The sequence below is a fragment of the Taeniopygia guttata genome, chromosome 19 (assembly GCF_048771995.1).
Source record: "Taeniopygia guttata chromosome 19, bTaeGut7.mat, whole genome shotgun sequence".
Lineage (NCBI taxonomy): Eukaryota > Metazoa > Chordata > Aves > Passeriformes > Estrildidae > Taeniopygia > Taeniopygia guttata.
The window spans coordinates 1,673,721-1,684,203 of record NC_133044.1 but is presented as its reverse complement, the minus strand read 5'-3'; the positions used below and the strand labels follow the sequence as shown (position 1 = coordinate 1,684,203).

At 53.7% G+C, this 10,483-nt stretch overlaps 1 protein-coding gene across 1 annotated transcript; it reads left to right on the top strand.

The window, feature by feature from the left end:
• Positions 1-3,323: 3,323 nt before the first annotated feature.
• On the top strand, positions 3,324-9,687 carry MRM1 (mitochondrial rRNA methyltransferase 1). Its single transcript, XM_030287946.4, has 5 exons — positions 3,324-3,998; positions 4,869-4,962; positions 5,476-5,596; positions 8,891-9,010; positions 9,136-9,687. The coding sequence occupies exons 1-5, from the start codon at positions 3,349-3,351 to the stop codon at positions 9,183-9,185; spliced, it is 1,035 nt and encodes a 344-aa protein (XP_030143806.4). The 5' UTR covers positions 3,324-3,348; the 3' UTR covers positions 9,186-9,687.
• Positions 9,688-10,483: the final 796 nt, after the last annotated feature.

Below are 10,483 nucleotides of genomic sequence, written 5' to 3'. Positions count from 1 at the left end.
ACAAAAAAGGAAGAACCACAAACTCGTAGTGGGTCTCTTCTCCCCCACTCCTTTCTGAAACTGCTTAAGAGTAAAAATGTGTTTGAAAATAATGCAGGGAAGTGGTTTGTGGAAGATTGTTTGTTTCCAGGCTGGTTTAGTCTTGATTTTGCTTTCTTTTCAAGGTTTGTTTGATATTAGTTGCTGATGCTGTGTGTGGACCTAGGAGAAGTGGCACGAGAAGTTTGCCAGCTTCAGTGTGCTTAGGGTTTGAGATTTTTAGTGGATGTCATACATGAATCCATCTAATAGTCTGAGTTTACTTTCATCAGGTTGATTACTGATGGTGGTGATGCATGTGAAATTTCCATTTTTTTGTACTCCACTGCCCTAACCCCAGTGTACAACCTCCCCCAGCCCTCTTTTCCCCTTCACATGAGGAAGTATAAATGCGTGTGCTTGATATTTCTCTTTTTTTCTAGGTAGGTAAATAGTTGGAGGAAAAGCACCTGTCCCTGTGCAGGTTAGGATGATAATCTAAGTGGCATAGTTACAGTAAGAGTGAGTTGTTTGGTATTTTGAATAAAAACTAAACGTGTGCTGTCTTGTGATCACCTCTATCCTTGGGATCATCTCCCAGCACTCTCGATGTTCTGTATGTGATATTTGCATGCATTGACACTTTTCTGGAAATGTGGATTGCTCTGGTGCTGTTGAAATGCTGGTGCTGAGGAGCTGGAAACGGTGGAAGTTTATTTTTATGTAGAGACACAAACTCTGAGAGAGAGAGAGAGAGAGAGAGAGTGGGACGAGCCGTGCCGAAGGGGTCCGGAGTGAGGAGAGATTTGCAGGGGCATTTTGGCTACAAAAAGCAGCAGGTGAAGGGTCTGGCTGAGATCTCGTGTTGGTGCAGCCCCAGTGTTTGGCTCTGGGTTTACTCTGAGTTGAGGGAGAAGAGAATTGGCCCCAAAGCAGAGCTGGAGTTGTCTGGAGAACTCTCTGCAGGGAGGTCTGTGTGTGTCCAGCATTGGACACATTGCCTTAAGATTGCAGACCCTGGCCAGCTCCTGCTGAGCTCCAGGCAGCGTTTCAGAAGGTCAGGGATGGTCAGTTGGTCGGAGCAGAGGATGGACAGCCTGGAAAGTCGGGGTTGGATTGTTTGGCTGACACCAGGAGAGCCCTGGGAGTTCATCTGTGTTACCCCTGCGCAAGGGAGGGCAGAGCTGGGCCACCAAGACACGAACTCAGCTCCCTGGACAGCCTTGGGCAAGTCACTTTACCTCTCTGCCTCAGTTTCCCTGTCTGGAAAATGGGGATAATAACACCCACCTACCTCACAGGGGTGTTGTGAGGACTCACAAGCTTTTGTAAAGCACTTTGACAGGCGCTGTGTAAGTGCTGAGTGTTGATGTTGAAGTATTATTATGAATTAAACCTTGTGATAACCTAGAATTCCTTGTGCCAAAGGTGAGCAGCTGTAGGAGGATACAAGGAGAAAGCTGGCAAAATGTTCCTTTGATGATGGCAAAAACAAAAGGCAGTTTGCCCCTTTTTTTCCTCTTTATTAACACATGGTGTGTTCTGTCCATTCCTCACCTGTTTCTACTGACAAGTGCACCTGCATTTGGCTTTTTAATTTATTGTGGGTGAAACCCCTGCCCCTTGGGAAGTCTTGCACTGACCTAAAAAAAAAAAAAAAAAAAAAAAAAAAAAAAAAAAAATTTGAGAAATTAGGAACTTCTGAGCAGAAAAAAAACTGAGCAGGGATGCAGGCAGCAGTGGTGAAACACAGAATTGTGGCAGCAATTGTGTGCAGAGTTCAGCAGATGTTGAAATGTGTGGCTGAGGAGAACCTTTACATCTCCCTGTGCTGTAGAAGGAGGATTTGGAGAGAATTGTTTCAGGTGCAGAACCCTGACAAAGGGTTTGTCCGGGTAGTTATCCCTGCAAATACAGCCTGGCAGCCCTGCAGCTCTGGAAGTTGTTGGTTTTTTCCCCCCAAGAACATTTGTAAGTCTCTGAAGTCACCTGGAGGTGACGTGCAGTATATTTTTCCATTTGAAGTGTGGTTTTAGGGGATCATCCCTGCTGCCTGTTAACCTCCCACGAAGGAGGACTTCTCAGGTGGCCTTGGTGGCACCTCCTGCCACCTTCCTGGGATGAGATGGGACACCACTCTGAGGCCCTGAAACCCCTCAAACGTGAGGATCAGTGAACTGTGTAATTTATCAGTAGGTTCTAATTGTGACCTGTAAAATAAAGAATAAAAAGAGAGGCACACTGTGGCTGGTCTGTGGTGTGTTTTGTTATTTTTGTGTTAAAACTGAACAGCTTTTTGGCTGTTCACAGCCAGAGTTTTGCTCGAGGAAGGATCCAAACAGAATCCTTCTGTTGGGGGGGGTCTTTATGAGGAAAAACAGATTTTCTTTCCAGAGCTGGACAGCATCCAGTTGTCTTGGGAGTAACCTGTGGATCTCTGTCTGGGGACAGCTCTGGGATGCTCTGGGGACAGCTCTGGGATGCTCTGGGGACAGCTCTGGGATGTTCTGTTGAGGACAGCTCTAGGATGCTCTGTTTGGGGACAGCTCTGGGATGTTCTGTTGGGGACAGCTCTGGGATGTTCTATTTGGGGACAGCTCTGGGATGCTCTGTTGGGGACAGCTCTGGGATGTTCTGTTGGGGACAGCTCTGGGATGTTCTGTTGGGGACAGCTCTGGGATGCTCTGTTCCTGTAATGTTCCCGGTCCCAGGGTCTGTCCAAGGCCTTGGCTTCCCCATTCCTGGTGCCTGGGGTCTGTCTGGGGGCTCTGGGCTTCCCTATTCCTGGTACCCAGGGTCTGTCCCGGAGCTCTGGGATGCTCCGTTCCTGGGCTGTTCCCGGGGTCTGTCCGGGGGCTCAGGGGTTCCCCATTTCCCGTTCCTGGGGTCTGTACCGGGCTGTTCCCGGTACCTGGGGTCACTGGGGTTCCTCGTTCCCGTTCCCAGGGTCTGTCCCTGGAATGCTCCGTTCCTGTTCCCGTGGTCTGTCGGGGGTCACTCAGGTCCCCCATTTCCCGTTCCTGGGGTCTGTCTGGGGCTTTGGGATGCTCCGTTCCCGGGCTGTTCCCGTTCCCTGTCCGGGGTTCTGGGCTGCTCCGTTCCCGTTCCCTGTCCGGGGCTCCGGGATGCTTCTTTCCCTTTCCCGGGCTGTTCCTGTTCCCTGTCCGGGGCTCTGCGCTGCTCCGTTCCCGTTCCCGGTATCCCCGCCCGCCGCCAGGGAGCGCTGCCGCGCGGGGCGGGGCCGCCGCCACCGGAGCGGGGCCGTGCCCTGCCCGAGCCCCGGCTGCGGAGCGGGGCTGGCTGTCCCCCCGCCTGCCCGGCCTCCCCGCCATGCAGCGGGCGCTGCTGCCCCGCCTGTGCCAGCGGGCGCCGCGGCTGTGCCGGGCCGGGCTCCGGTTCCGCTGCAGCCGCGGGGCCGAGCCGGGAGCGCCCCGAGGCCGCGGTGCCCCCGCGCCCCTCCCGCGGGGCTCGCGGAGCGGGCGGGAGCTGTGGCGGGCACAGCAGGACTCACCCGGCACGGGGAAGGGAACGGAGCGAAAGGCGGCGGTGCTGGAGAGAACCAAAGGCTCGGAGATCCTGTTCGGGCTGGCCCCGTGCGGGCTGGCGCTGGCCCGGGCGCGGCGGGCGCTGTTCCGCCTCTTCCTGAAGGAGCAGCGCGGCGGCCCCGGGCGGCCCCTGAGGGCCGAGCTCGGCCTGCAGGCGGCGGCCCGCGGCGTGCCGGTGCTGCGCGTCCCGGGCCGGGCGCTGGACGCGCTGTGCCGGGGCCGGCCCCACCAGGGAGTGTGTCTGGAGGCCGCCCCGCTGCCCCTCAGGAGCCTGCGGGACGCGGAGGAGCCGCAGCTGGGGCACGGAGAGAGAGGGGACCGGCAGCTGCTGTGGCTGGTGCTGGAGCACATCCAGGATCCCATGAACCTGGGGGCTCTGCTGCGCTCCGCCTACTTCCTGGGGGTGGACAGAGTGGTGGCGACCCGCGGCAACAGGTACGGGACACAGCAACAGGTATGGGCCAGAACAAAATGTACAGGCTACAGCAAAAGGTAAGGGCCATAGTAAAAGGTACAGGACACAGCAAAAGATATGGGACACAGCAACAGGTGCAGGACACAGCAAAAGGTATGGGCCGTAGCAAAAGGTACGAGCCAGAAGAAAATGTACAGGCTACAGCAAAAGGTAAGGGCCACGGCAAAAGTTATGGGCCATAGCAAAAGGTATGGGCCAGAACAAAATGTACAGGCTATAGTAAAAGGTATGGGCCACAGCAAAAGGTATGGGACACAGCAACAGATGCGGGTCACAGCAAAAGTTATGGGCCATAGCAAAAGGTATGGGCCAGAGCAAAAGGTACAGGACACAGTAAAAGATAACGGCCTTAGCAAAATGTACAGGACACAGTAAAAGGTATGGGCCAGAGCAAAATGTACAGGACACAGTAAAAGGTACGGGCCACAGCAACAGGTACAAGCCACAGCAAAAGGTACGGGCCACAGCAACAGGTAAAGGCCACAGCAAAAGGTACAAGCCACAGCAAAAGGTACAAGCCACAGCAGCAGGTACGGGCTTCTCCAGCCCCGCTTTTCCTCCCAGACAGGTTTCCAGCCTGCATCACTCCGCTGTTGTTTAAAGAGATTTTTGGGGCTGATCTGTTCAGAGCAGGATTTGGGATGTGGAGTTCCAGGCTCTTCCTGGACTCTCCGTGTTTAACCCGTTCTGTGTTTCTGTTGTCACAGCTGTGGCCCGTCCCTGAGCCCTCCTGTTCTCCACAGGAGAGCACATCTGTCTAGTGAGTGGGATCTAAAAGGTCACCTGCATTTCCTCCTGTGTGACACTTTTCCATTCTTTTCCCCTTGCAGCTGCCCCTTGACTCCCGTAGTGAGCAAAGCCAGTGCTGGAGCCATGGAGGTGTTCGATGTGTATGGCACGGATGATCTGCAGGGTTTCCTGAAGGTACAGCGAGCCACTTAATATTTATTCCTTTGCTTCAAGAAAACCCAAACAGGTATGCCACAGAGGGGAGGCACAGGGGGAGCCCTGAGTTATTTGCAGTTTGTGCTGGGACACCCCAGCCCCATTCCATCGGGCAGGGGGAGAGGGTGGCTGTTTTTTCTGGAATACCGGGATAATCCTGCGACTCTGGGGATGCCAGGGTTTGTCTCCCTTCTCCTCGGGATGTGTGGCAGAGCAGCATCCCAGGGCCCAGGCACACGATGGCAGCATTGGGCAGCCTTTGGAGCAGGGAATAGAGGAGGAACCAGGGCTGGGGGGAGCTGCTGGGAATCTTTTTACATTTTCCCTGTGCAGTGAGGTGTGAAAGGGAGCCCTTTGCAGGCAAAAATTTAAGGCATGCCAAAAAAACCCCTAGATAGCTTAACTGATAGTGTAAAAAAAAGAGTGCTTGCATACATGGTTTCTTTTTAAGCTTGAGTATTTGGCAATTCTTGATTTCTTTCCATTTTCTAGGCTAAAAGTGCAGAAGGCTGGGAAGTGGTGGGAACAGTCAGCAGGCCTGAGGATGTGGAGGATGTTCCTGTCATCAGCTGCTCGGAATTCCAGTGGGACAAACCCGTTATTGTAGTGATAGGTATTTCCACTTCCAGAGCTGAGGGCTGGGTGGGGGATGCTTCACTCCAGGGATTATTGCAGGTCTGGAAAACAAAATCTGAGAGGGAATTGTGGAATGATCTGGCTGTGAATGAAGCAGGGACTGAGAGGAATGGGAGAAGCTGAGGGGGCTCCCAGCAGGAGCAGTTTGTGATGCACTCACAGCTGTGGAGGGTCTGGGTGGCAGTTTTGGTGCCAGGGCGGTCACAGGGTGGTGTTTGCATTGTTCTCTGTGTTTTGATCTGTGCTGGGGCCCCAGATTTGGATTTTCTGTGGTGGTGAGCCCCAGGCTGAGGCAGAGCCCTGGAGGTGTTTGCTGTTCCTGCACAGAGCTGCTCGGGGGCAGCTGTGCCACATTTCCCCGTAAAAACCAGGAGTGTCTGGTCTGGGGAGAGCCGTGAGGGGCTGTTGCTGGGGATGGTCTGGATGCAAAGCTGGGTTTTGCAGCCACCCCTGAGAGCAGTCAGGGCACACCTGGGAGAGGGCAGGAGGTGCTGGCTGTGCAGCAGGAGCAGAGGAATCTCCTCCCTGTTGGAGCAGTGGCTGCCACTTCCCTGAGCACCTGAACTGGGCAATTCCTGCAGGGAATTCTGCCCACTCTCTCACCTTGTGTAGGCACAGTTTGGACTTGTGCAGCCTCCCAGGAGGTGAAGGAAAGGGGAGTAGCAGCTTTGAGACAGCTGGAGAAGGAAATTCCCCCAGGAATGCAGCTCCAGGCACCTGTGTGTGGCCGTGCCACATCCCCCACTCCATGTCACCTGGCACAGGAGCTGGCTGGAGCTTTTACACTTGGAAGTACAGTCCTGCTGGCCACGAGCCAGGGAGGGGCTGTAATCCTGCCCCGTGCTGGGGCTGGCTTGGCTCGGAGGATATTCCTTTAATTAAAATGTTTATTGAACTCCTGCAAACACTGACAAGACAACGCTGCAAATCTGGCATCTCTACAAGATGTGTGGAGCTGTATTCCAGGGGGAGCAGGGAGGCTGGCAGCTCTGCTGATTGCCCACAAAGAAATGCATCCCACAAACGGCGACAGCACCCGGAGAGAGGCAGGGGCTGGAAGCGGCAGCAGTGTCGTTACCTTGAGTTATGAGAGATTTCTCCAGGAAAAAGTCCAAATATCCTTTTGTCAGGGGAGATTGGAGGCTGATTGGTAGATGCATGAGGAGAGCTCCCGGACCTTGCAGCAGTAATGATTTCAACTCTCTGCTGAGCACTAACTCTTGGCTGAAAAGAAAATTGAACATTACGGTCGTCTGATGCTGGGCTTGTTGGGAGAAACGTCCTGGATGTGAATATGGAGCATTCCTGCAGCTGCAGGGAGCAGCAGAGATAATTCAGCCTGGGATTGAGCTCCCTGGCACCACACAGATTGTCTTGCAAGTTAAGCATTTGCAGGCTCCACTTCCCCCTCCTGGCATCCTCGCTGGCTTGGCAGAGAGTGATTTGGACAGTCCAGCTTAATGTTGTCTGCACTGGAGTCATTGCTGGAGGCGACAGACAGCTCAGACTGGGAGCCTGGTGCACGCAGGAACAGATTGGGAGCACTTAGATGGCTGAGTAAGAAGAGTTTCTGGGTAATTTGTTCTTCTTAGACCTCCAGTTTTCAGCTCGGGGTTTAAGGCTCTTCACAGAGCTGGTTTTATGGAGATGCTCATTTTGCATATTTTTGTGCTGCTGGATCTGAATTTCCTGCACTGGAAACTGCAATTGTGAGTGGTGTTAATTGTAAATGGGGCAGGAAATGTGTTTTGTCATTTCTCCAAGCTCTGGTCTTTGAGCTCTGTCAGTGAGGGATGAAGCTGAGAGGTGGAAGTTAAAGATCTGAAGTGGGATGTGTTTTGTTCACCAGTCTAAACGAGGATTTAATCTGATTCAGTCAATACTCCCTCCCTTGTGTCACACTGTGCAAGTCTTTTCGCCCTGAATTTATCGCTCCTAATTATTTTAAGCAGCCAGGGCCATAAAAAGCTTTGTAAAAGCTGGAGGCAAAATCGGTGCCTTTATTGGGAATTGTACAACCCTTAGCAGGGGCAGGAGAGGATTCCTGCAGGAGCCATTGCTGCTGTCCCGGTTGGAGAGTCCTGTGGGAGTGTGGTTTGAGAGGCTCAGGAGGCAAACACCACTGTAAGGTGTCCAGCTTTTCCAGGATACGATTCCTGGGTTTTTAGGCATCCCTGGATAGTGGTGAGGAGACAGGCAGGGCCACGGGAGGCCTGGCTTTGATTCCTGGTGTCTCCCTGTGACCCTGGATAACTCCCCCAGGCCAGTGTGCACTGCTGGCTTACAGCAGCAGGGAAAGGTTGGTCAGGATGGGGTCAGGGGCTTCTGAAGGCTCACTGACCCCAGCCAAAGGCCTTCTGCCATGGCTGATTTCATCTGGGAAGGTGATGCAGGATGCATTACCCAAAGCATCCTCTTCCTCACCCAGAAAAAACCGTCTGGGAATGGTGGCACTTCCCATCCCTGTGTGGTCAGAGGGATCAGGGTGCCCTGGCAGTGCCATCCCACGCTGGTGATGGGCTCAGCCAGGTCAGGGCATGGCTGTGGAGGGGTGCCAGGGGTGTTTGGGATGAGCTGGCCATCCTTGCAGCCCTGGAGCTGCCTGTGCTGCCCTCAGTAACAATGTGGAAGAATTCTTTGGGGAGCCAGGCGGGCTGGGAGGTCCGTGGCCCTTCTGCATTTTCACCTGTCTGCACACAGCATTGTTTAAAGCCTCTCCCTTTCCATTTCCCTTTGTGACAGTGTGAGTCAAACAAGTACTAATGACCTGGGATAGATTTCAACTCTGTTTCACCAGTGTATCAGCCCAAACATATCAGGGCTGCTGCCTGGTTTAACAACTAATCAATTGAAGCCTCTGGTTAAACTGTCTGCATGCACAAGTTGCACGGCTGTGTGTGTGTGTGTGGGAAGGCTGGAGCTGTCACTGCCTGTGGGGATGTGGGATTTGCTGGAGCAGAGCTGGCCCGTGGCCCCGTGTCCCTGTGCCAGCAGCCTGTGCCCACAGGGAGCTCTCTGCTGGCACAGTGGCTGCTCCCCGTGGGATCTCTGTGCAGCATGGAGATTCTCAGAAGCACCTCAGATGCTGGGGAACAGATCCAGGGAGGAAGGGAGGGAAGGGAGGAAGGGAGGAAGGTGCCTGGCTCCCCTCTGGTGGCTCAGTTCTGTGTGGGAGCTTTGGGAGAAGGTCAGAGACACAAAGCACGAGCAAGAGGAGGGGAAAGGACGTGGCAGTGCTGGGAGCTGAGCTGAGCAGTGACTCTGTGTGCAGGCAGTGAAGGGGAGGGACTGTCCCTGGAGACTCAGCAGCAGTGCCAGAGGATGCTGGCCATCCCCCCGGGCAGGGCGCTGCACCCCGGCCTCGACTCCCTCAACGTCTCTGTGGCTGCAGGTGAGAGCATCCTGAGCACCAAACCTTCTGCATTTAACCAACATCCAGGCCCACTGGGCTATTGGCTTGTGGTTTGAAAAAAAAAATAAAATCCTTAATATTTATTTATTTTTGCTTTCCTACAGGTATCCTCCTGCACTCCATCTGCAGCCAGAAACAGAGGCAAGGAGATTGAAATCCTCTTTATTAGGTGGAGGAAGCTGCTCAGTGTGGGTATGGAAATGCTCTTCCCAGGGTCTCCACCATCACTGTGAGCTCCAGGGAAGCCCCAGTGACCTGAGCTGCATTTTGGCTGCTGCAGAAGCCACCAGATCCCTACTTAACACCACAGGCAGACTCCTGATGTCGTAGGTATCACCTGGGAGGAGCAGCTTGGGCAGGTCTGGGAGCAGCCAGTTGGGGCAGGAAAACACCCAGGGATGGCTGCCAGCACTGGGGACTTTGTGCATCACTTGAACCGTGGGGACAATTTGGGCTGTGGGTGAAAGTGCCACTGCAAGTGCCCTGTGCCCTCCCCCTGGGCAGCAGCTGCTGAGAGCCAGCTGTGCTTGGGAACCACTGGAGCTGGGTTTGCTGTATTGGATTGTAAACCAGGTGTGCAGCCCTGCCAAGGGCTGGCAAACAGCTGGAATGGGGGGAAAATGCAGCCTGTGGAAATAAAGCTTTTGTAAAGATTGGTTGTAGACTCATATTAATACATTTTGTGTCATATAAATCCAGAGTGTAATTAGTCCTTCAGGTGGGAAGAGGGATCCAGAGCTCCTTTCCTTCTGGGGAGGTTTCCTTTCCAAGCTGGGCTGATCCTGCTGGAGGCTGAGGTGCCCTAGGACCTGGGGTGGCTTCATTTGCAGCTATCCTGCTTGAAAAACCAGGCTGGCTAAATTATTGAGAGCCAAAAGAATGTTATCACTTAGCACCTTAATTATTTTATTTAGCTACCGTGGCCCTTTGCATAGGGTTCCTCATTAACACTTAATTTACAGTGCCCTTTAGGGATAATTTCAAACAATTCTGTTCAGTCTGCCCCCTCCCCACTTTCAAATGAAGAAGTAAATCACTCTGGGTGACTAATTAGGACTTTCCTTTGAGCTAAATGAAGTCTGTAAACCTTGGTCTTTGGGCGTGGGGTGTTCCTGTGTGTCCCTTGGAGGGTCTGGTGGCACTGGGGACACTCCAGGTGCCTGGGATGGGCATGGAGCTCCTGAAAGGTGTCCAGGGCTCCCTTCTGTGGCTGTGATTGAGAGGAGGGTCCCTGAGCTGTGTCCTGAGGAAAGGGACAAATCCCAAATCCCTCTGAAACGACACCATCAGACAAACAGGGCTGTGTTACCCAAATCCACAGGGAGCTGAAGAGCCCTGAGCTGGTGCCTTGTGGGCTGAGAGCCTGGTTCATTTTGGGGGCCGAATTTGCCCTTTTTTCTGGTTGAAAGCTGAGAGGAAAAGGCTGCAGGCCTCTGGCAGCCCTGTGGAGCT